This window comes from Acinonyx jubatus, chromosome B3, assembly GCF_027475565.1.
Source record: "Acinonyx jubatus isolate Ajub_Pintada_27869175 chromosome B3, VMU_Ajub_asm_v1.0, whole genome shotgun sequence".
Classification (NCBI taxonomy): Eukaryota; Metazoa; Chordata; class Mammalia; order Carnivora; family Felidae; genus Acinonyx; species Acinonyx jubatus.
In genome coordinates, this window is record NC_069386.1 from 68797689 (window position 1) to 68824669 (window position 26981).

At 34.7% G+C, this 26981-nt stretch overlaps 3 protein-coding genes across 3 annotated transcripts; all 3 read right to left on the bottom strand.

Annotated features, from left to right (window-relative positions):
- Positions 1 to 2110: 2110 nt before the first annotated feature.
- Positions 2111 to 11039, bottom strand: LOC106969809 (olfactory receptor 4F21-like). The gene is given in 3 exon segments (XM_053225090.1): positions 2111 to 2708; positions 2711 to 2917; positions 10970 to 11039. Coding segments are annotated over 3 exon segments (849 nt in total). The 3' UTR covers positions 2111 to 2136.
- Positions 11040 to 18024: 6985 nt separating this feature from the next.
- On the bottom strand, positions 18025 to 19288 carry LOC106969857 (olfactory receptor 4F4). Its single transcript, XM_015066385.2, has one exon. The coding sequence runs from the start codon at positions 18940 to 18942 to the stop codon at positions 18025 to 18027; it is 918 nt and encodes a 305-aa protein (XP_014921871.1). The 5' UTR covers positions 18943 to 19288.
- Positions 19289 to 25617: 6329 nt separating this feature from the next.
- Positions 25618 to 26556, bottom strand: LOC106969858 (olfactory receptor 4F6-like). Its single transcript, XM_015066386.1, has one exon. It carries the CDS (start codon positions 26554 to 26556, stop codon positions 25618 to 25620), a length of 939 nt encoding a protein of 312 aa, XP_014921872.1.
- Positions 26557 to 26981: the final 425 nt, after the last annotated feature.

A 26981-nucleotide genomic window follows, 5' to 3' on the forward strand; every position in this document is an offset into this window, starting at 1 on the left:
GTGGGGATTCATATATATGAGTATGTATTATCTTTCCTACCTTGAATATTCTGGCCAGTACCACTATCCAAGTGTTCACAGTGTCTGATTTCCAATATGAAATCTTGTATATTATTTCCTTAGACCAAGACTACACACTTTATAGCAAAGAAAGTGCACAAAACACACATAACTAAGGAACCCATTTTTCCTATTATACATTGCACAACTGGGAGCTGTTTATCTGATAGAACATTGGGATAGCCTGTTAAAATTACAACTGAGGCATCAGCTTGAAGATGATACCCTGCAGAGTCAAAATCTATACTTTAAGGTATATGTTTTGAACCAGTGTCCTTTAGATGTGCTATGTCCCCTGTGGATAAAATATATAGGTTCTGTAAACCAAAGGGATAGATAAAACAGTAGTGTCTCATCATAAATCCCAGTCAAGTTCTTGTGCATTTTCTGTTTTCTGTTTTCAAATTTTAGGATTTGTTATTGTGGGGAGAATGCTTCTTTTGGGAGACACAGTATGGGTTATAATAAACCTAAAATGTTTAACTGCTTTTATGTCATTTGGCGTTCCTCAGATTTGAAGACCAGCATTCGGAAGACTGAGTTACCTCATTTTTATCCCATAGTGGATAAATACCAGGTTGCTTCTTAATAGATGATACAGCAAAGATATTTTCTAAAACTAGGGATTCAATGAGGCATGCCTTGTTGGCTTCATGATGTATGATAACTATAATAGGGCAATTGTAGCAACAGTAGATTGACAAGAACATATTAATCAGGGCTCAAACTACTCTTAAAAAAACTGGATCGTCTCAGTAGTCAAGTAACATAGATCATCAGAAGAACTGCCTGATGATGGGGGCTTTAGAATGGGTAATAGAGGGGAACATAACTATCAGCTCTGAGCAACGGTGCTGCTATAGCTTGTCACTTCTGTTTTAAGTCTTCCTTTTGCGAAATTGAAAACAGCCATCACGTTAGAGAATCTTTGACAGGATAAGGTAAAATGGGGCCTGAGTTCTTTAAAAAGTGGAATATACCTTTGCATTTATTGTTTTCAAAGAAAGAGGTAGTTTTCTACTTCCAGCAGCTGGAAGTCTACCTTATGGTTTTTCCTCTGGCTTCCTTCCTATCATGCACAGTATTCTGGACTGGACATACTAAGGAGTTATTGCACCCTTTACAAATGAAGAAGTATTCCAGTTCCTTTCCCTTAAAATGGGAAAATTCTAAGCCACAGAATTTATAGAGTAACCTAGAGGGCCATTCTAGGCTTGCACCCCAGTTACATTTATCAACATAAGCAACCTTCACATCTCTGTCTCACTTCCTATTCCTTTGATGAGATTTTCAAAAATCAATTTCCAAATAAACTACTGGCAATAAAATTTTGTTTTTGGATCTTCTTCTGAGGGAACACAGCCTGAATAATTAGAATTACTAGTCCTGTGTATATTTGATGTAATGATTCCTGACATTCTCCAAAGTGTGTTTGCATTTCATTTGCAAATCTTTGGGAAGCAGAAGAGATGTCATTATGTCCGTCTTCTGTCAAAATGATCACAATTTCAATCGTAAGTATTATTTAGTAGATAGTGATACTCTCTGTTAAAATAACCCATATCATGGTGGATTCACATTTCCCATGGTAGTAGAGGTTATGAATAAATGCTCTAGTAGTAGGAATCTGTTCAGTGATATAGATATTATGTTCAGATATGGTCATGTTAAATGTCAGAAGTATCCAAAGTGAATACTTAGTGGATGTATAGTTTTAGAGCTCCAGAGTCACATTCAGTCAGCAAAATCTGACATGTTCCTGCTCATTCAATCTTTTTATTGCTACTTTTATGTCTTTGTTCTATTATGTATAGATAGATGGAAGGATTAAAGACAGAGGTGATAGCAAAGTCAATACTATAGTGAGTCAATACAATGAACAGGTATTTATCACTTGAAGAAGTGGGGAAAGGCCACAGAATAAACAGAGGGTTGATGGGGGGTGGGAGGGAGGGGAAAGTGGGTGATGGGCATTGAGGAGGGCACCTGTTGGGATGATCACTGGGTGTTGTATGGAAACAAGTTTGACAATAAATTTCATATTAAAAAAATAAATAAACCAGACGGTGATTATGGTCAAAAAACAAAAAAACAAAACAAAAAAAGAAACATGAGTAAGGTAAAAAACTGAGTCAACACAGTGATGTGAGCTGACAGAGTGACAAATACCTTGGGTAAGTCTTTCTGAGAACATTTCCAGACAGTGACCAAAATAAGGATATAGGAAAGGATTAGTAAAAAGAAGGTGCCCATGCTCATGATGTTATTATTGGCAGCCATAATAAATTCAAACTTGGCTCCATCTCTGCATGCAAGTTTGATGATTCTGGAAAAGTTATAATAGAAGGTTTTTACTTCTAATATAACCACAAAAGCACACGTTTGTAACGAAAACAAATGGAGACATAAGTAGTTCACCACAGTTACCCACCAAGTAGTTACAAATGAAACATGTATTTTAGGGTTCATGATATCCAGGTACTGAAGAGGTTTACAGATTGCCATGTACCTGTCAGACGCTATGGCTATAACTAACACCATCTCCACTCTGCCCATTATGTGGATGAAGCATGTCTGTGCCCTGAAACTTTGCAAAGAAATCTTGCATTCATTAAAAAAGTCTATAATCATCTTGGGAACTGTGGTAAAGAAAAGTCCACATCAATGAGGGACTGGTTGGCCAGAAGAAAGTACACAGGAAAATGTAAATGGGAATAAAAAAAAAATACCAGAAAGAAAATGAAGAAATTTCCTGGGACGATCCCTAAATAGATCAAGGAGAATGTCAACATGAGAAAAACTTTAGTCTCCCAAGATGTAGAAAGTCCCAGCAACACAAACTCAGAAACCAGAACATCTTTCAATCCTCATTTACTGGTGGGAGCATCTTTTCTTTTCTCTATATGAAGAGATTTGTCTGTGCTTGTCTGAAAACTATAATGACCTCTTCTGAGTTGGTTACCAGAGGGGGACTGCTGACAATTACCAGTGCCTGTTCCCACCTCTTCACATTGTTCCTAGTCCTATAGTCAGGCTCAAGTCCCAGAAAGCTCCGATGAGTCAGGGGCAAAATGGAATCCATGACTAGATGCAGTATACACCAAAATAACTGTAAGATTTTACATATCTGTATCAATAGACACCTGGAACGTTATATATGGGAATGGATCCTAAGAGTGTTTGACTTGGATGGAAGGAATAAAATGTTGGATTGGCCATATTTAATGATATTAGTACACTAAACAATGATTCTGTATTTAATATGTTAGCTCAGATGGCTTGGATTAACCCTAACAGTTTGATTTATTTGGTTGACTACAAACTTAGACCCAAAGCTAGAATAATATAGAATGAGGCTGATCTGTCAGAACCTCTTGGTTTATACTGTTAGAAGAAGTTACTCAAAGGCTGAGGGACATTGCAACGCTACAATTGTTGATGCAATTATCCCCTTCCTGTTATATTTTTTATTTGCTTTCCTTGTTTTTCAAGAGCTTTCTTTTGCCTTCATGGCAAAATATAAAGAGGCAGATAGGTAGGTAGGTAGGTAGATAGATAGATGATAGATAGATAGATAGATAGATAGATAGATAGATAGATGGTTAGATAAAAACAAAAACCAAATTTTAGTAGGGGAAGGAGATGGTGATTTACAAAAACAGATGTCACCCCCTAGGTGACTCATTAACCACTTTTCTTCTTACTTTCTTTAGAAACCAATGTGATTCTAGGAGACAATTCTCATAACAGACTCATTTCTGGCTGGCAACACCAAGTCTCTGAGTTGAACTTGGTCACTACCCAAGCACAATTAGTGCTATTAATTAACTGCTTTTATTATGGCAGTATCTTGTGTAACTCTTTGTATAGGGGAGAATTATGTAGCAGACAGAAATTTTCTGAGTAGTTTGGACTCCCTGAAAATACAGTTGCTTTATGCCCTGGGAAACTCTTTGTGTCTCCTTCTCTTAATAGGCTTGTGAGAAAGAGTATTCTGGGCTTCAGATTTTCCCATTCAGTACTTTGAATATATCATGCCATACCCTCTGGCTTGGAAATTTTCTGTTGAAAAATCTCCTGCTATTGTTACTTATATCTATTTTGTTAGTTCTCTGGCTGTGGCCTTATTCTGTTTTCATTTGGGGTAAATTTCTCTGTCTTTTCTTTTTGTCTAAGTTTCTGCCTGTTTGTGGTTAGGAAGGTCAGCTATGTCTTCTGTTCTTGAGAGTGATGGCCTTATAAAGGAAGAGGTCCCATAGTGCCCTGCTGTGTAGTGTCCCTTGTTCCCCAGTGCCTGGCACTTCTGGGAGAGTCTCTAGTGTGTGCTACATGTACTCTGCTGTTTTGTCCTGGCCACTTTATCCTTTAGACCAGTTGTTTGTGGAGGCTCTTTGCCTGTTGTACACAGTGTTTGGTCCCTGGCCTGAATGTGACATATTTTAACCAGGTGTGCACTGGTCTGCTTATGAAATGAGACCTGTTGCCACTACCACTGGAAGCAAGGCTCCACAAAACTTACGAGTTGGAAGATGTGGTGTGAGCAAGTCTTCTGGGGGAGGAAGCCAGGCAAGTGGCTATATTTTTATCTGTTTTCAGAGTATTTATATCTTTTGCCTTTTTAAAATTGAGGTTAAATCTGCATAATGTAAAATTTATCATTTTGAAGTGAATAATCCAGTGGTATTTTGTACATTCACAAGTTGCACAATCACTCTTCTTAGTGCTAAAATATTTTTATCCATTAAGAAAACATACCATTGAATCTGTCCTTCTCTGTGTGACTTATTTCACTTAGCATAACACACTCCAGTTCCATCCATGTTGCTACAAAAGGCCATATTTCATTCTTTCTCATTGCCACGTAGTATTCCATTGTGTATATAAACCACAATTTCTTTATCCATTCATCAGTTGATGGACATTTAGGCTCTTTCCATAATTTGGCTATTGTTGAAAGTGCTGCTATAAACATTGGGGTACAAGTGGCCCTATGCATCAGTACTCCTGTATCCCTTGGGAAATTCCTAGCAGTGCTACTGCTGGGTCATAGGGTAGGTCTATTTTTAATTTTTTGAGGAACCTCCACACCGTTTTCCAGAGCGGCTACAGAAACTTAACAGAAGACCATGGGGAAGGGGAAGAAAAAAAATGGTTACAGAGGGAGGGAGCCAAAACATAACAGACTCCTAAAAACTGAGAACAAACTGAGGGTTTATGGGGGGTGGGAGGGAGGGGGGGTGGGTGATGGGTATTGAGGGCACCTGTTGGGATGAGCACTGGGTGTTGTATGGAAACCAATTTGACAATAAATTTCATAATAATAATAATAAAAAGAAAACATACCATTAAGCTATTATTCCCCATTTTGTCTTTCCCCCAGATCCTGGAAACTACCCATCTGTTTTCTGTGTGTGTGGATTTACCTATTCTGGATATTTCATGTAAATGGAATCATACAACAAGTCAGCTTTTATATCTGGCTTCTTTCACTCAACATATTGTTGAGGTTTATCAGCATTGTAGAACGAATCAGTACTTTATTCCTTCTTGTGGTTGAGTAATATTCTATTGTTTGTATATGCTGCATTTTGTTTATTCATCTGTTGATGAATATTTGGATAACTTCCGCTGTCTGTTGTGATGAGTGTGGCTGTAAACGTGTGTATAAATTTTTTAGAACTTTTTTTTCACTTCTTGGAGGTATATACCTAGGAGTGGAATTGCTGGGTCATATGCTAACTCTGTTTTTAACATTTTGAGAAACTGGAAAAAAAAATTTCCAATATGTCTGCATCAGTTTACATTCCCATAAGTAGTGTATAAGAATTCTAATTTCTCCACGTTTTGCCAACAGTGATGATTTTCCTTTTATTAAATGGCCTCATGGTGGGTATGAAGTGGTTTCTTATGATTTTGATGTGCATTTCCCTAACAACTGTTAATGTTGAGCATCTTTTCATGTGCTTCTTAGCTACTTGTATATCTACTTTGAAGAAATGCCTATTAAGTCCTTTGTCCATTTAAAAATTGGGTAGTTTATCTTTTTTTCTTGCTGTGTTGTAATTGTTTTTTTCTATATTCTGGATGCTAGAGCCTTGTCAGAGATGTGGTTAATAAATGTTCCTCTTATTCCCTAGGTTGTATTCTCACTTACTTGATAATGTCCTTTGTTGCACAAAAGTTTGTAATTTTGATAAAGTCCAATTTTGATAATATAATTACACAAAAGCTTATAATTTGATAAAGTCCAAAATTTTATGTTTCCACATTGGTGTCATATCTAAGAACTTACTGCCCGTCCAAGGCCATGAGTTATATCTGTATTTTCTTCTAGGAGTGTTATGGTTTTAGCTCTTGTATTTAAGTCAATGATGCAGTTTTCATTACATTTTGTATATGATGTGAGGTAGAGATGCAATTCTTTTGCATGTGGATAGTCACTTCTTCCAGGACCTTTTGTTTCAGTTGTTATATTTTTTAGCTGCAGTTTGGTTCCTTTTTATAATTTCCGTATCTTCGTTGATATCCTGATTTGTTCATCCATCATTCTCTTGGTTGTTTTTTGTTTGTTTTTGTTTTTGTTTTCTCTTTGAGCTTATTTAAAAGTTTTTTAAAACTTTTTTTGTAGTAAGTCCAATATCTGTGCTTTCTCAGGGATAGATTCTGTTTATTTCTCTTGTACATGGGGCATATATTTTTTTAAAAAATTTACACACTTGTTTTTTTTTTTTTAAGTGTACATTTTGGATATTATAATTTAGTAACTCTGGAAATCACATTCTGTCTCCTCAGGATTTGTTTTTGTTAATTTCTGTGGGATATAGGTGGGTTTTTTTATTGTTGTTTAGTGACTTCTATACTATCTGTATAATTTCTGTATTCTTTGTTTTGTTTGGTGTCTGAAGTTTCCACTGAGAAGAAAAGCTAGTAAAAACAAGAGGGGCCAGCCAGATGCCCGAGGCTGGGTACTCTCCTTGTATACTTTTGACTTCTGTAATCTTCCTTGCCTCCTGCCTCCACCCATGTAGCACCACTGTATTTAGTGATTTTTTTTAATTTGCTGTTTATCAGATAATAATTCCACTTAGCATTTATTATTTACATGTGTCTTCATCCCTTTTTATCTTTGATTAGTTATGGTTTGTCTACATTGTAATTTTTTCTAAAAATAAGATTTTTTTTATTGCTTTGATAGACTATTTTTGGTTATTTATTAGTTTCTACTTTTATCTTGTTTGTTTTCTTTCTTATAGTTTGTATTATTTTTGCTTTCTTTTTAATTTTTTATTTGGCAACTTAATTCATTCTTTAATTCTGTGACTTTTAAATGTTTTTGCCTGTACGTCCTTTCTTAGTGTTAAGTGCAGGTTTCCAAATTTCAAGATGGTGGGGCCTTTTGTTTCTCAATTTTATTTTAAATTCTAGATTTATTTCATTATTATCAGAAAATACTTTTTGTAATATTTCTACTTTGTGACATTTATATTTTCTTTGAGAATTAATAATCAGGTTTTGTGTGTGTCCCATGTGCACTTGAGAAGAGGTGTATGTTGTGTGGTAGAGACACAAAAGATAAAGAGAAAAGAATTGAAACAAAATTGGGGCACCTGGGTGGTTCAGTGGGTTGAGCGTTGGACTCTTGATTTTAGCTCAGGTCGCGATCTCTGTGAGATCAAGCCCCACAAGAGGCTCAGCACTTATAGCACAGAGCCTACCTGGGATTCTTTCTCCCTCTTTCTCTTTCCCTCCCTTGCTTGCATGCATTCTCTCTTTCTCTCTCTCTCTTTCTCTCAAAATGAATAAACTTAAAAAAAAAAAAGAAAAAACAACTGATGCAAACCAGTACAAAAATCAAGTCACAAAGGAAGTTAGCAAGAGAGGAAGAAAGGGGAAGAAACTATAAAACAGAACACATTGGCAGTAAGTGTTTTATAGTAAGTTTCCTATAAAACAAGGAACACATCGGCAGTAAGTTCTCTAATGTAAATGGACTAAATTATCCAATCAAAGGCACAGAATGGCTAAATGGATTTTTTAGAAAAATGAAGATCCAACTATATTCATTTTTTATCTAACTCTACCTATAAGAAACTCAACTTTACCTTTAAGAACACATGCAGGCAGAAGGGAAGGAAAGGATAAAGATATTTATACAAATAGTAACCAAAAGAGAGAGGGTTATTTATCCTTATATCAGAAAAATAGACTTTAAGTCAGAAACTGTTACAAGACACAAAGAAGGTCACTGTATAATGATACAAGGATCACTTCATCAAAAAGATATAAAAACTCTATATGTACCCAATATCAGACTACATACATATGTAAGGCAAATATTAATAGAATTGAATGGATAAATACATAGCAACACAATAATAGTGGAGGCCATCAGTACCCCAATTTCAACAACACTAAAACTAAGCTTTAGATCATGCAGCTATAAATCAATAAGGAAACAGTAAATGGATCTAAGACTAAATGGATCTAAAAGGCATCTAAAAAAAAAGTTGCTTTTTTTTTTTTAAATAATTTACTGTCAAATTGGCTAACACACAGTGTGTAAAGTGTGCTCTTGGGTTTTGATATAGATTCCCGGGGTTCATCACTGACATACAACACCCAGTGCTATCTAGAGAAACTTTTATCCAAAAGTGGCAAAATACACATTTTTCTAAAGTGCACATGGAACATATTCCAAAATAGATCATTTTTTTGGTATAAAACAAATCTTAACAAATTTAAAAAGATTGAAATAACATGTAGTATATTTTCTGGTCAAAACGGTGTGAAAGGAGAAATCAATAACAATATAAAGCTGGAAAATTAACAAATATGTGAAAATTAAACAACACACTCTTAAAAAATTTTTTTTTCTACATTTATTTACTTTTTTTTTAAATTTTTTTAACGTTTATTTATTTTTGACACAGAGAGAGACAGAGCATGAACAGGGGAGGGGCAGAGAGAGAGGGAGACACAGAACTGAAGCAGGCTCCAGGCTCTGAGCTGTCAGCGCAGAGCCCGACGCGGGGCTCGAACTCACGGACCGTGAGATCATGACCTGAGCCGAAGTCGGACGCTTAACCCCGAGCCACCCAGGCGCCCCTACATTTATTTACTTTTGAGAGACAGAGACAGTGTGAGCAGGAGAGGGGCAGAAAGAGAGGGAGACACAGAATCAGAAGCAGGCTCCAGGCTCCGAGCTGTCAGCACAGAGCCCAATGCTGGGCTTGAACCCACAGACCATGAGATCATGACCTGAGATGAAGTCGGACGCTTAACCGACTGAGCCACCCGGGCACCCCTAAACAACACACTCTTGAAATATCATTGCGCCAAACAAGAAATAAAAAGGGAAATATATTAGACAAACAAAAATGGAAATAGAGCATACAAAAGTCATAGGATACAGCAAAAATATTTCTAAAATCTTATAACAACAGATAGTTAAGAAAAATAAAGTTTTCAAACAATCTAACATTACATTTCAAAGACCTAGAAAAATAATAACTAAACCAAAAGCTAGCAGAAGGAAGGAAATAAAATAGTGCAAAAGTAAGTAGTATAGAAACCAAAGAAAAGATTATGAAAACTGAATTTGTTTTTGGAAGGATAAAAAACTAGACAAATTTTTTGCTAAACTAATAAAAAAATAGAGAAGATTGAGATAAATAAAATTATAAGTGAAAGAAAGGAGACTTTAAAACTGATACTACAAGAATACATAGGATATTGAGACTACTGTAAACAATTATAGGCAACAACTTGGAAGACCTAACAAGAAATGGATAAATTCCTAGAAATATAAAATGTATCAAGTCTGTATATCCAAAATATATAGAGAACTCATACAACTCAATAGCAAAATAGCAAATAACTTCATTACAAAATGGGCAAAGAACCTGAACGGACATTTTCCCAAAGAAGTCCTACCAATAGCCAGCAAATATGAGATGTGCTCAACGTCACTAATCCTCAGAGAAACACAAATTAAAACGAAAGTGAAATAATTTCACCTTTCACCTGTTAGTATGGATACTTTTAAAAAACAAAAGAAAACAAATGTTGGTGAGGATGTGGAGAAAAGGGGATCCTGTTACACTATTAGTGGGAAGTAAATTGGTACACTCATTACAGAAAACATTATGGAAATTTTCAAAAATTTAAAAATGTAACTACCATATGGTACAGCATTTCCTCTTCTGGACGTTTATCCATAGGAGTAGAATCAGGATCTTGAATATGTGTCTGCATTTCCATGTTCACTGTAGCATTATTTACAATAACCAAGATAGGAAAAAACCTAAATGTCCATGGATGAATGAATGGATAAAGAAATACATACACAAGATAACATTGCCCCAAGAGCCAAAAATAAATGAGAATTGAAAAAAAAAATACATACCCTGAAATATTATTCAGCCTTAAAAAAGAAAGAAATCCAATCAGATATGAAAATAGGCTTAGCAGTCACTCTGAATCCAGAGCACTCACAGAAGCACAGGAGTTTAAAAGAAAAAGCAAGACTGTGTTTGTATTGACTGATTGACTTTTTGGAGGAGAGAAAGATTTCTGGTATAATTCTGAAAAAACAAAGATCATTATTGTTCTCTCCTCTTCATGACTTTCTATGTACTGTTTTTGTTCTTTTTTCTGTTGTTGATGTGTCACATTTGGTAATCAAAACTTTATGTATGGCCATTTAAGGTAAACGTTTTTATGTAACTTAATCAGGAAAATACATCATGTTTAAGAATTGGTTACCAGAAAACTTTGAGTTTTTAAATGATTCCAGAAGGGATTTACATAACTTCCCACACTTTTCCGTTTAATAGCCATTCTAATCTCCCATATTTTTAGCATTTAGTAACGGACATTCTTTTTAGAGACATTATTATGTCCTCCACACCTTTTGCATTTAAGCTTCTTCTCTTCTCTGCATCCATAGCTTCAAGTGGTGGCGGACACTCCAATAGCATCGCAGCTGGAATTTGTGGTTTATTTCTTTACTCACACACAATTTGAAATTTATGGTTTTTCCTATCTCCTAGCAATGATAGGGCATGGTATATGTGGTTTCCTTTGTAATTGTTTTCAATTTTACATCTTTTGTGCATGATATTTATGGACAGATTTATGTGGCTGCCATTATATGAAGATCAATCAGAATCCAAAAGTTATACCGGGGCATTTGGGTGGCTCAGTCAGTTAAGTGTCTGACGTTGGCTCTGGTCATGATCTCATTGTTTGTGATTTCAAGCCCTGTGTTGGGCTCTGTGCTGACAGCTCAGAGCCTGGATCCTGCTGCAGATTCTATGTCTCCCTCTCTCTCTGCCCCTCCCCCACTCCTCTCTCTGTCTCTCTCTCTCTCTCTCAAAAATAAATAATAAACATTTAAAAAATTTTTAAAAATCCAAAAGTTAAAGTCTTGTTTATGATGTTTTACACCTTTAATCTGTCTTCAATTCATTTCAGTATATAGTATGTGGTGAAATCCAATTTATGGTTTTTCCATGTGGAAAGCTGTTTTTTTTTTTCTTTTTTGTCTTTTGCCTCCTCTCCCCTCCCCTCTACCCCTTCCCTTCCCTTCCCTTCCCTTCCCTTCCCTTCCCTTCCCTTCCCTTCCCTTCCCTTCCCTTCCCTTCTCTTTCTTTCCTCTCATCTCCTCTCCTTCCCTTCTTCTTCTCCTCCTCCTCCTTCTTCTTCTTCCTCTTCTTTCTCTTTTTCCTCTTCTTCCTCTTCTTCCCTTCCCCTTCCCCTTCTGTTCTTTTGAGAGTGAGAAAGAGAGAGTGTGTGAGCAGGGAAGGAGCAGAGAGAGGGGGAGATAAAGAATCTTAAGCAGCTCCACACTCAGCACAGAGCCTGATTCAGGGCTAAATCCCACAACTGTGGATCATAACCTGAGCTTAAATGACTGAACCACCAGATGCCCCTTTTGCTGTTTTTTTCATGTTAATCTTATATAACATAAAAAAATATACATATCCTTTTTTATTATTGAAATTAGTGGACATAAAATGTTTTATTAGTTTTAAATGTACAGCATAGTAATTAAAAAACTATACTCAGTGTTTATCACAATAAACGTAGTCACCATCTGTCGCCATATATGTTATTACAATATTATTGACTATATTCCTATGCTGTACTTTACATCTCTGTGACTTATTTTTTTTATAGCTGGAAGTTTGTACTCTTTAATCCTCTTTATTCATTTTGGCCATCCATCAACCCACTTCTCCTCTAACAACCACCAGTTTGTCCCCTGTATTTAAGAGTCTGTTGTTTGTTTGTATGCTCATTTGTTTTGTTTGTTAGATTCCACATATAAATGAAATCATATTGTATTTGTCTTTCTCTGACTGACTTATTTCATGTAGCTTAATACCCTCTACATCCATACATGCTCAAATGGCAAGATTTCATTTTTTCTTGTGCCTAATATTCCATTGTGTACATACACTGCATATTCTTTATCCATTCACCTATTAATGGACACTGGGTTACTTCCATATCTTGACTATGGTAAATAATGTTGCAATAAACATTGGGATACATTTGTATTTTTGAATTAGTGTTTTTGTTTTTGGATAAATACCTAGTAGTGGAAATATTGGATCATATGATATTCCTATTTTTAATTTTTTGAGGAAACTCCATACTGTTTTCCCTGGTGGTTGCACCAGTTACATTACCACCAATACTTCATGAAGTTTGCTTTTATTCCACTTGCTCACCAATACATGTTATTTCTTGTCTTTTTATTCTAAGCCATTCTAATGTGAGGTGTCATCTCATTGTCGTTTTGATTTGTATTTCCTTAAGTAGTAATGTTAAGCACCTTTTCATGTTTCTTTTCCCATCTGTATTTCTTCTTTGGAAAACGTGTATTCAGATTCTCTTCCCATTTTTTAATTGGATTGCTTTGTTTTTATGTTGAGTTGCATAAGTTCTTCATATATTTAGGATATCAACCCCTTATAAGATATATCATTTGCAAATATCTTCTCCCATTTAGTAGGTGGCCTTTTAAAAAAGTTTTAATTAGTTAATTTAGTTTATTTATTTATTTTGAGAGAGAAGATGAGTGGGGAGGGTTATAGAGAGGGAGAGAGAAAGAATTCCAAGCAGTCTCCACACTGTCAGTGCAGAGCCTGATGTGGGGCTCAAAACCACAAACCACGAGATTGTGACCTGAGCCAAAACCAAGAGTCAGACGCTGAACTGACTGAGCCACCCAGACACCCCTAAAGTTTTTATTTAAATTCCAGTTAGTTAATATACAGTATAATATTAGTTTCAGGTGTACAATACAGTGATTCAACACTTTTATACAGCACCCATTGCTCATCGCAACAGGTGCACTCCTTAATCCTCATCACCTATTTCACTCATTCTACTAGCTACCTCCTCTCTGGTAATCATCAGTTTGTTCTCTATAGTTAAGAATCTCTTTCTTGCTTTACCTCTTTCTCTCTTTTTCCCCCATTTTCTCACTTGTTTTATTTCTTAAATTCCACATATAAGTGAAATCATTGTCTTTCTCTGACTGAATTATTTCCTTTAGCATAATGCTCTCTAGCTCCATCCATGGAGCAAATGGCAAGATTTCATTCTTTTTATGGCAGAATAATATTTCATTGTGTATATATACCACATCTTCTTTATCCATTCATCAGTAGGTGGACACTTGGGTTGTTCCCATAATTTGGCTGTTGTAGATAATCTGTTATAAACAAATGGGTGCATGTATCCGTTTAAGTTAACTTTTTTGTGTTCGTTGGGTAATGCCCAGTAGTGTTTTGCAGTGCCTCAGTTCCAGTGGAGTTGGTGACAAGTCTCATTTCACAAGCAGACCAGAGCACACCCAGTTAAGAGTCACTACATTCAGGGCAGGGACCAAATAGAGCCCACTGTAGGCAAGGAGAGCCTCTGCAGATAACTGGCCTGAAGGAGACAGCAGCCAAAACACAATAGTAGTTTGCACACAGCACACACTGGAGACACTCCCTGAAGCTCCAGGCCCTGGGAACTACATGACTTCTTCATAAGGCCCTTACTTTTAGGAGAAGGAGACATAATTGGCTTTCCTAACACAAGGAAGAAGGCAGAGACTTAGACAAAATGCCAAGACCGAGGCATTTTTCCCAGATGAAAGAAAAAGAGAAGTCCATAGCTAGAGATTTAAGTGACATGCCTAATAGAGAATTTAAAGCAACCATCATAAGGATATTCACTGGGCTTGAGAAAAGAGTAGAAGACATGAGGGAGACCCTTACCACAGAGATAATAGAGGTAAAAATGAATCAATCAGAGATGAAAATATAATAAATGAGATTAAAAACAGGCTTGATGCAATGAACACTAGGCTGGAAGAATCAGAGGAATGAATTAGTGACATAGAAGACAAAATAATGGCAAATAGTGAAGCTGAACAAAAGAAGAATCATGCAGCAGGAGAATAGATTTAGGTAACTCAGTGACTCCACTCTGTCTTTTGATTGGAGTCTTTAGTCTGTTTACATTTAAAGTCTTTTGTAAAGCAGGTGCATTTTACATTCCCACTTATGTATGAGGGTTCTATTTTTTTCTCATCTTTGCTAGCACTTGTTATAATCTGTCTTTTTGATTAGAGCCTTTCTAGTGTGTATGTGAAATGGTATCTTAATGGGGTTTTAATTTGCATTTCCCTAACAGTTAATGATGTTGAGCATCTTTTAATTTGTTTATTATTTAATATCTATTTTGGAGAGAGGCCTACTAATTTTTTTTTCCAATTTTACTATTCTATATATCTTTTGGTTGTTGATTTCTAATTTGATTGTATTTTAGGCAGAGAACATACTTTTTAAAGGTGCTAATCTTGAAATTTTTTGATATTCACTGTATGACTTACCTAGGAGAACATTTTTCTTTTGATTTAATTTCATTTTTAATTATGTAAAAACATTTACAGGATTTCAGTGTCAAAACTATAAAATAGGACATATTCAGAAAAATCTAACTCTTATCCTTGTCCCTTGACCTGTTTTCTCTTTCTCTATAAGAAACCATTTTTACTTTTTTTGCTTACCATTGAAAATATTTCTATAATTCTTTATAAAATATATATTTATTTTTATAAATATTACATAAATATATAGTATATTAAACAATATTAAATAATATTAAATAAATTTAATTATAATATATTAAATAATATTAAATAAATATATAAATATAATTTATATAAACCCAACATATATATATCCCCATTTTAAAATAAAAATTAACATCCTGGACACATTCTTTTCCAACTTAATTGTTTTCATTTAACTTATACCTTGTAGATTCCCCCAGAGCCCTTATTTGGAGATATTCCTCACGAATTTTTATAGTTACTCAATGTTCCATAATGTATAATTTATACAGTTTTTTTCTGATTTTCATTTAAGTATTTTTTAATCTTTTGCTATTTAAAACAATGCTGCAACAAATTCATGGGTTATTTTGCATTTTTGTACACGTATTGTTAGAATAGAATTAGGATCATTGGGTCAGAAGTTAGCATTATATATTTCGTAGATATTGCCAAGATGTAACACCATTTTGTATTCTTATCAATAGTGCATATGAGGGCCCTTTTATGTATATCTTTACCAGTAAGGTGTATTATTGAATATTGAAGTCAGATATTTTATATCTTAAGATCAAAATTGGTATTTCAGCTTAGTTTTAAGCTGTGTATATCTTAACATGAAAAAGCTTGAACATTTTTTTAGAGTTTATTTATTTAGTGAGAGAGGGAGAAAGAGAGAATCCCAACCAGGCTCTATGCTGTCAGCGCAGAACCTGATGGGGGCTCAAACTCATGAATCTAGAGATCATGACCTGAGCTGAAATCAAGAGTCAGGTGCTTAAGTGACTAAGCCACCCAACCCCGAGAACTTGATTTTTTTAAAATGTATTTAAGCCATTTTTACCTCTTTACATATCAATTGTAAATTAATATGTTTTGTCTATTTTTTTGTTTGCTGGTGTGTTTTTAGAAGTTCTTTATAATTACAGCTGTTATTCTTTGCCATGTGAGTTGTAAATACTTTCTCCTGGTATCATATTTATCTTCTCTACTTTGTTCATGGTTTTATCATGCATTTAAAACATTAATTTGATTTAGTTAACATTATCAATCTTTATCATATTCATGGATTACAAACAAATTATAACTCATGTTTTCTTTTAATATTTGTGTAGTTAAAAAAATATTTCTGCTTCAGTTTACTTAGAAATTGTCCTGGCATGTGGCATGAAGAATAGGTCCAATATATCTTTTCCCAAATTACTATTCAGTTATTCCATCATCACATTAATAGGTCCTTCCTTTCTCCACTGATTTGAGATACTGCCATTATCATGTGCTCATTTTCTTATGTTTTCAACCTGCTTATGGAATTTCTATTCTCTTTTTTTCCCCCTGTGGTAAACATGATTTTAATTCTCTTATCATCTGACTCTCCTTATTTATTAAGCTACAATTTGAAAAACTGCATTCTTTTCTTATTATATTTAATCTTCAATTGTAGCATGGTTCAGTGATTCTTGCTGGAGTGTGAAGCTCTTTATCAGAATAATTTTCCAAGCTTTTTAAAAATTTATACTCCCTCTACTTCTATCTTGACTTTTTGACATGTGTTCCTAGAATGGTAGGGTGTATGAGCATGAATACACACTTGCACATACATGCACACACTTATACTTACAACTACAATGTCCCCCAAATGAGCATCTGTTAAGATTGGTTTATATCATATCCCTCAAGTATGTCAGGATAAGATAAAGGTTGAGAACTTTTGGCCTGTTAATATATAGGCTTTATATAATAATGATAATAGTACCTGATACTTATGGGATCCTGATAATATGCCACAAAATGTGCTATTTATCTGATATAAATCAATAAATTTATTGATTTATTTAAAAATTTATAAATAGCACACTGATATGCACTATTTATCTTATATGCAATGATATCTGATATAAAATAGATTTATATCTATTGTCTTATTATCCCTCATATTAACCATATATATAGGTATTATTATCCTCATGTTGCACATGTGGAAACTGAAGCTTAGACAAGCTAATGCCCAGTCACGATTACTAATGCAGAAGTAGAGATGGACCCATCTCTTTTTGACTTCAAAGTCTGTGTTTCTAAAAGTTAACCATGGAAAATGATGTGAATGGATCAAACTGATATACTTTGTGCCAACACGTTGAAAGAACTTGGATCTTTCTAAATGCCTTTTACTGCTTGTGATATATTGTAAGCTACAAGATATCAAGTGCCTGTAAGGCAAATTTTACATTGTCAGACTCACTCTTCCTGTCACTTTTGATAATGATCTCATGGATTATGGGTTATTCTAGTGATTGCAGAAGAACTATAGACTGTTACAGTGTGAAGAGTTTCTTTTCTAAACCTCTTAAAAGTTAGCTCATAGCACTGGGTGTTGTATGGAAACCAATTTGACAATAAATTTCATATATTTAAAAAGAAAAAAATTAGCTCATAAATATCCTCATCACTAAGCATGTTTTTTAGTTAGGTGTATGGAAGTTGCTTCCTTGATGTTTTTAGGGAAAATGAGTCAAATAAAAATATAAAAATATTATAAGCCAGGCTAATTTCTGTGTTTCCATCTATTATGCTCAGAACTACTCAGCCACAGAAGTGTACAAATATTGACATATTTATGCCATTGTTCTGAGAATTAGATAATATTTTGAAAGCATATTAACTTTGTATCTGTATCCAAAAATATAAAATACAAATTTGTCAAAGGATGAATTGAGGCAATTTATGTGAAAGTTCTTTGACATTTACTAAGAAATGGAAAGTAAGATTTTCATGAGCTTTACCAAGTACTTCACCAACTTTATTTTATGTCATTATCTTAGTTTAGCCTTAAAGTTAGGAGACATCTAAAATTTTACACTAGAATTCACATTCCATTTACTCAGTCGTCTCATTGCAGTCTTCATGTCTTTGTTCCTCAGTGTGTATATAATCGGGTTCAAGAGAGGAGTGACCACAGAATAAAACACAGCAAGGGATTTATCTAGTGACTTGATGGGGACTGGCCAGGCATAAATGAAGATACATGGTCCAAAGAACAAAAGAACTACTGTGATGTGAGCAGTCAGAGTGGACAGAGCCTTGGACGACTTGTCTGAAGGGCGTTGCTGGATGGTTACTAGGATGATAGCATAGGAGATGATTAGGAAAACAAAAGAACACACAGTGAGCACACCACTGTTAGCAATGACCATGACATCCAATCTATAGGTGTCTATACAAGCAAGTTTGATAACCCTAGGTAGGTCGCAGTAAAAGCTATCAACCTCATTGGGACCACAGAAAGGTAAGTTTACTGCAAAAGCCAACTGGCTCACTGAATGGAGAAAGCCAGTTCCCCATGCAGCAGTCACAATGCCAAAACATACATGGTCACACATAACTGTAGAGTAGCGAAGAGGTTTACAGATTGCTACATATCTGTCAAAGGCCATGGCTATAAGGATCACCAACTCACTCCCACCAAAAAAGTGAACGAGAAATATCTGAGCAAGGCAACCCTTGAAAGAGATGACTTTGCGTTTACTGAAAAAGTCAGCAATCATCTTGGGGGCTGTGACGGAAGACAGACATAGGTCAATGAGTGAGAGGTTAGCCAGAAGAAAGTACATGGGAGAGTGAAGATGGGAGTCAGAAGCCACAGTTATGACAATAAGAAGGTTTCCAAACACAATTCCCACATAGAATATAAAAAAGAACACCAGTAGGAATATCTGGAATTCCTGAGAATTGGAGAGTCCCAGAAAAATGAACTCAGTCACCATGGAGTAATTTGTGTCATTTATTGATTCATTCCAGGAAAGAGCCTCTGTAGTTACCTTAGAGAATAGAGTAAGAAGAAAGTCAGAATTATTATATTCAAATTCAAAGCCTCATTTTGTGTCATTCTGCTTACTCATATAATGTCTATCTATGGTTTATTACATAAATGCATACAATCTAAACCCACCATTTTACTCCACACCCCTCCCCTGACTGTGCCTTATAGTCCAGTTATTCAAGTCTTCTCAGTATTTGCACTTATGCTAGGCTTATTTCTAATAAAATTCCTTTGTTCATGTGACCTTTTGTGCCAGATTAAGTCTATATCACCATCATATGTTTATCTCCTTTTCCTTTGAACTCCAAAACAGTATCTTAGCTATAAAGTACATACTTATATGATCTTTATATTTACAAGGACTTTTTGTGGCATACATTTTTGAAAAAGTATTCTTAGTGGTTTTGTAGCCCATCACAATCATTTTATGTACAGTTGTTGGAAACCTCTTTATGAAACTAAGACAAATCCTCATTCACAATTTTGCTCTGTGAGGCAATTTATAGTGTATAAATTTTGAATGTAATCTGTGGACCTTGGACTTACTCTTTAAGACTTATTTTTACCATTTTTACAAATGTAGATACTAATTATATTCACTTCTTATGGTTATAATGAATTTCAAATGAAGTATTAAATGTAAAGTGTTTTGCATAGTTTTTGTATTTAGTAAGTACAAAATGAATTTGGATAATTATTAGTAGTAATATTTGTTGCCTTCGATTCACAGAGAAACCCCATTTCCCTGGTAATAATTTACAAATTTTACTTGACTTCTAGAAATAGCATAGATGTTATTGTTCATCTTGTTCATAACAAGATGATTGAATTTCAGTTCCCTGCATCCTTTTGTTTTCCCATCTTTAAAACAAATGCACTGCATCAAAAATTCTCAAAATTTCCACTAGTCTAGTACTCTGTGGGGCATGAGTGAGGGACACAATTCCAAAATAATTTTCATAGTTTCTCAGAAGCTTGGATAGAAACATGAAAGCTAAGACAGATGTAGAAATTCAATCTTAGGAGAAGTTTAAATAAATGAGGATTCTAAAAAAGAAGGTCAGAATTATAAGGCCTTATAGAGAATGGAATTTATACTTATCATTTAGTGATACCAAAATGCTTAGAAGAAAAGGAGTTAGTCCAAAATAAAATTAAAGATGAAAAATGGAAGAAAAATAAAATGGCAGAAAATAAAAGGATAAAAGAAAGGTAATTTAGAGGTGAAATTAAAGGTGTGGAAAATGCAAAAAAAAAATTGCATGAGGGAAAATGTGAAGGGGTTTAATAGGAGATAAAATTGAAAAAGGATTCTGGAATGCCTGCTAAGGGATTTGTGTTTTATTATGAGGACAGTGAAGAACTATTAAAGCATTATGTGCAATTGTTTAATACATTTCTAACAAATAGTGAATAGTCAATACATGATAGCCATTATTAAGGTAGTAAAAACAAGATATTTGTCAACAGGATGTGGGAGATTAAAAAAAGGAGTATATAAATGATTCTACTCTGAATAATTGTGGAAATTGGTGGGTGCTAGGGAGGCATGAAAGTATAGTGGGTTAATCTTACCAAATTTCTTGGGGGAGTAGAAGTATTTGTTTTCACTACTTCTCCCATCACAGTTATTCTGTAGCCCTTGGAAATTACACTTTTCTTGTCATTATCCCAAATCCCATTCCTTAGCCCTATCCACTAATGCTTCATAATACTGTTTTCAAAGTCCTATAAAAACTTAGGAATTATAATTTTATTTCCAAGTAAAAAGAGAAGTCTAATAGTAAAAAAAAGACACAAACACACCTTTCCCATCTGCTTAGCACAGTAATAAATACAATCATACTAATCATTGACAATCAAGTAGATGGGATTCCTGTTGTGATGTGACTGGTTAGGATGTTTCTTAAGAATCAAAGTATGTTACTTTTTTTTTTTAAAGTTCATTTATTTATTTCAAGAGAGAGAGCACACACAAGCCGGGAGGGGCAGAGAGAGAGAGAGAGGGAGAGAGAAACCCAAGCAGGCTCTGTGCTGTCAGCACAGAACCCAATGCAGGGTTCAAACGCATGAACCATGAGATCCCCACCTGAGCTGAAACCAAGAGTCTGACGCTTAAGTGACTGAGCCACCCAGGTGCCCTTCAAAGCATTCAATTTAGAATTGAACTTAGATATTAACTTACATGCAACCATTTCATTTCACTTAGAGGACAAACTCAATACTTTTATCTCCATAAGAAATATATCAAGGGTGATAGTTGACAAAAGGGTTCTCTTTTGCAGTGAAAAGATTTTCTACCATGGTAACAAGAATTCATATATGTTATTCTTCAGCAAAAGGAATTTCTCAGTTAAAACATTTCATTTCTTGAGTATGTTCCTGAGGAGTGAATGAATATAGAGGATTCTCATTTACAGGGGATCCTTCATGAACATAATCCTTTCAAAGATCATACCTGGTTCTTCAAAAATGGTGCAAGGGGTTTTAGAAGGATTATGTTAATTCTAACTGAAACATTAAGTTTAGGTTTATTGAAGGAGTTTTCCAGAATCTTATACATTGGCTACAGTAATCATGAAGAGCCAGCTACAAATGAACAATAAAATCTTTCCCTATGTACTAGATTAAACTTAAAATTCAAACTTTAGGATATTATGTTTGTCCTAAATGTCTTTTACCGCTTTTTAAAGAAAAATACCTAAAATCTTTATTTTATAAGTTTCATTGAGATTGAAGTCAGGAGACTTTGGGGTTCTAGTACAAATTTACTGTGTGACTTTAGCATGTCATTCAAAATATCCAAGCCTTAGTTTTCCTGTTTAAAAATGAGTTTATTGGATCAAAAGCTTTCTAAAACAAAATTCTACAGCTCTAAGAGTATGATTTGTACCTTCATGTGGAAGAAATATCCAAAATCAAATTTCACTGGGGTTGCGGGAGGGAGGGAGGGAAATAAATGAATAAGAGAACAACGAATCTGGGCTTTACGGGAAAAAGGATGCTTAAATAGAGATGAAAGAATATATTAGCCTGGAAGATACAGGGGAAGGACTCAACACTCATAACACTTGTATAACATATACTAGGTTGTTTAACATAACAAGGGCAATGCTTGTTAATATTTATACTAACTCTTGTAAGTATTTAAACTGACCTCACAAAATCCTTCCATTTTTCTTGAAGATACATGCATAATTAAATTCTGCCAAATGGGCTCTTACTGATAATAGAAGCATCTCATTGTCAATAAAATTCTACACTTTTGTTAGTTCTGCTAATATACTTCATTTTCATCATTCCACCTACCTCCTTCATAACTGGAAGAGACTATTGCAAAAAAGAGTACAGATTTTCCTTTTATTTGCACTTTCTCTTGAAGCATAAAATTTCAAGAGCATAAAGTCTGTATGAATTGTCCTCCTTAGTAAACCACACAGTGAAGAGCCATTTATGGAGGTGTGAGCAGGTGTGAGGAGATCTGGAAATAGCTAGCCTGAACTTTGAGTACGGAGACTCTTATAGGCTCTCAGATTTTCCCTTGAGGAAACACACAGAATTTTCTGGAGTCAGGAGCTGTTGTCACAATTTCTTGGCTCATTTAGGTATTTTAAATATCTCACTAAATCTAAAGGTGATTTTTTTCTCTGTGCAAATGAAACTTTATGTCCTTGTATCTATATTTACCTAAACTCTTTTTTAATAGAAGTATAATTGACATACAATGTTATATTAGTTTCAGGTGTATAACACATTGATTTGACAATTATGTACATTACTCAGTGCTCACCATGCTAACTTCAGTCACAGTCTGTCATCACAACGTTATTACAATGTTATTGACTTTATTCCCTATGCTTTACTTTTCATCTCTGTGACTTATTTATTTTGTAACTGGAAGTTTGTACATCTGAATCCCCTTTATCTATTTTCCCCATTCCCCCTCCAATCTCCCCTCTGACAACCACCAGTTTTTTTCTTGTATTTAAGACTATGTTTTTGTTTGTTTTGTGTTTTAGATTCCACATATAAGTGAAATCATATGGTGTTTGTCTTTCTCTGTTAAAGGTGACTTTTTAATAGACTCTAGTTGAAACCAGTAAGATAGTTCCAAAATTAAAATCCAGATGGAACTAGAGGGTGTTTTGCTAAGTGAAATAAGTCAGTCATAGAAAGACAGATATTATATGTTTTCACTCATATGTGGAACTTGAGAAACTTAACAGAAGACCATGGGGGATGGGAAGGGGAAGAAGTAGTTTCAAACAGAGAGGGAAGTAAACCATAAGAGACTCTTTTTTTAAATTCATTTTTATTTTTATTTATTTTTTTATTATATGAAATTTATTGTCAAATTGGTTTCCATACAACACCCAGTGCTCATCCCAAAAAATGCCCTCTTCAATGCCCATCACCTACCCTCCCCTCCCTCCCACCCCCTATCAACCCTCAGTTTGTTTTCAGTTTTTAAGAGTCTCTTATGCTTTGGCTCTCTCTTCTGCTCTAGCCTCTTTTTTTTCTTTTTTGTCCTTCCCCTCCCCCATGGATTTCTGTTAAGTTTCACAGGATCCACATAAGAGTGAAAACATATGGTATCTGTCTTTCTCTGTATGGCTTATTTCACTTAGCATCACACTCTCCAGTTCCATCCACATTGCTACAAAGGGCCATATTTCATTCTTTCTCATTGCCACGTAGTACTCCATTGTGTCTATGAACCACAATTTCTTTATCCATTCATCAGTTGATGGACATTTAGGCTCTTTCCACAATTTGTGCTGCAATAAACATTGGGGTACAAGTGCCCCTATGCATCAGTACTCCTGTATCCCTTGGGTAAATTCCTAGCAGTGCTACTGCTGGGTCATAGGGTAGGTCTATTTTTAATTTTTTGAGGAACCTCCACACTGTTTTCCAGAGCAGCTGCACCAGTTTGCGTTCCCACCAACAATGCAAGAGAAGGAGACCAAAGCAGGAGGCATCCCAATCCCATCACACTCCCACATCTTTAGCTTCTACTACAAAGCTGTAATCATCAAGACAGCATGGTATTGGCACAAATAAAGACACATAGACCAATGGAATAGAATAGAAACCCCAGAACTAGACCCACAGAAGTATGGCCAACTAATCTTTGACAAAGCAGGAAAGATTATCCAATGGAAAAAAGACAATCTGTTTAACAAATGGTGCTGGGAGAACTGGACAGCAACATGCAGAAGAATGAAACTAGACCACTTTCTTACACCATTCACAAAAATTAACTCAAAAAGGATGTGGAAATAAGAGACTCTTAAATACAGAGAACAAACTGAGGGTTGATGGGGGAGAGGGGAAAATGGGTGATGGGCATTGAGGAGAACACTTGTTGGGATTAGCACTGGGTGTTGTATGTAAGCGATACATCATGGGAATCTATCCCCAGAACCAAGAGCACACTGTATAGACACTATATTAGCCAACTTGGCAATAAATTATTTTAAAAAAAGTATTATTGGATTTTAAAATATAAAAAAATCCAGATGGATTAAGAATACAATAAATAGTAATACTTTAGTTGTTATAAAAAGAGGATAGCTTATGACATTTATGACCAATTTTGGATAAAATATAGGAAAAATACTTTGACCAATAGTAAGAAAATCTCGTTCATTATTCATCATTTTATTGAACAGCTTTACTTGCAATGCAGAAGTTACAACTGGGCTGAGTCACCACAACTAATGTTTCTTAAGTCAGTCATAGAAATACATCCAAGTGATTTCTCACTTTTGCTCCTTGACCCATCTGACTTTCCAAGTTTTACTTGGAAAAGTAAAGTAAAAGTAAAGATGTCAATCATCTTCTTTGTCCTGAGTACTCCGGCTTAACAGGTACATTAAATAAGCTGAGATCTAAGTTGGGTGCCTTTCTTTAGGTAATAACATCCTCAAAATACTTTTATAATTGTGGATACTCTTTTAGGGTAAATCAAGAAATGCTTTGAGGAAGACTGCAAGAACAATAGAAATTTTCTCTGGAAAAAAAGGGACCATAGACAATTTTTGCATAATGCAAAATACTAGAATCTGTTTTTAAAGTAACATTGTACAAAATACTTGACAAAGGCTGAAAACAATTCTTAAGAGTTGTAACATAGTGTTGCCTTCCTACTTATCTAACTTAAAGTTCAATTAGGATGAAAATTGTTTCTTTCTTGATTTTTAATGTCTGCTGGTTTGTATAAACTCATATTTTATCCATTGGACCCACATAATTTCCATAAGAAATATTAATTTTCAGTGATGCTTATTATCAGTATGAAGATACTGATAAATAAAGCTAAATCATATGTCCATGTATGTATTTATATATAGATAAAAACTACATGAAAATTGAATGTAGTCATTGATGATAACTACAAATTTAGGTTTATTGGTTAGGTAGGAATATATAACACTTTAGTTTTTATAATTAACAAAAATTACTGCAATTCTATTTGAAAGTGAAGTTCTTTGATTCAATACCTCTTTTTATGTAGACTTCTCAGTTTTCTGTAGGCATTAATGAAAGTGTACATATTCCATGGTGTTCATGGTGGTCCATGACATTCATCTTTCGTTCTTACCAATGAAATCTGTTATGACATCTCTCTAGAACTTACAACTTGTCGACTCAGCCTTCTCATTGCTGCCTTCATATCTCTGTTCCTTAAAGTATAGATGGCAGGATTTAAGACAGGAGTGACGACAAAGTCCACAATGGCAAAAAATGTATCCATTGACTTGGTAGGAAAAGGCCACACATAGAGAAACATGCATGGAACAAAAAACAAAACCACTACAGTGATGTGAGCTGACAAAGTGATGAATGCTTTGGATAAATCCTTTGAAGAATATTGTCTGACAGTGATCAGAATAAAGATGTATGATACAATTAAGAAAAAGAAGGTGCCCATAGATATGAAGCCACTGTTAGCAGTGACCACAAATTCTAGTCTGTAAGTGTCCATGCATGCAAGTTTAATAACCCTAGGAAAATCACAGTAAAAGCTCCCCACATTTTTAGGGCCACAGAAAGGTAAATTTATGACAAAAACAAACTGAGACACAGCATGGATCACCCCAATGATCCAAGCAGTCATTACCAAAAGCATGCACATTTTGAGATTCATAATAGTTAAGTAGTGGAGAGGCCTGCAAATTGCTGTGTACCTGTCATATGCCATGGCTATGAGCAGTATCATCTCAACTCCTCCCATGACATGAATAAAAAACATTTGTATCATGCAACTATGGAAGGAGATGATTTTGCAATTACTGAAAAGATCAGAGATCATCCTAGGAACTGTGGTAGATGAAAGGCACAGGTCAATGAATGATAAGTTGGCCAGCAGGATATACATGGGAGAGTGTAAGTGAGAATCAAAAATCACTGTAAACATAATGAAGAGGTTTCCCAAGATAATTCCCGCATAGAATAAAGAGAAGAAAAGAAAAAGCAAAACCTGCATTCCCAAGGATTGTGCAAGTCCCAGTAACACAAATTCATTTACCACAGAGCCATTTACTTGGTCCATGGAATCACAAAGAAGAAAAGACTGTGATGTGGCCTGAAAGAAAAGAAAGAAGGAGTCAACTTTGAGGCCCTAAAAACAATGCGTCAAATGTTGATAATATAAAATTATCTGTTGATAACAGATCTTTTATTTAATTGATAGTAAACTATTTATAAAATAATGGGAACCCAGTGTATGGGTTTGGTAGTATGACCAAAACTGCACTCAGAGGCAATCTATTGCTTTAAATTGCTCTCATTTGTTTAAATACCTGAAGTAATCAGGCAACTTAAGGAGTGAGAAAAGAATGCAAAAATAAACTCAAGGAATATAGATGAGAGAAAATAATAAAAATTAAAAACAAAAATAATATATATTGAATCTTAGAAAATTGGAATAGTACACATGAACATATAAAAAAGTTAAAAAAAAAACAAAAAGTAGTC

What these genes read in the sequence shown, in the direction of transcription:
- LOC106969857 (XM_015066385.2), bottom strand. Translation starts at nt 18,942, where the DNA reads ATGGTGACTGAGTTCATTTTTCTGGGACTCTCCAATTCTCAGGAATTC.
- LOC106969858 (XM_015066386.1), bottom strand. Translation starts at nt 26,556, where the DNA reads ATGGACCAAGTAAATGGCTCTGTGGTAAATGAATTTGTGTTACTGGGA.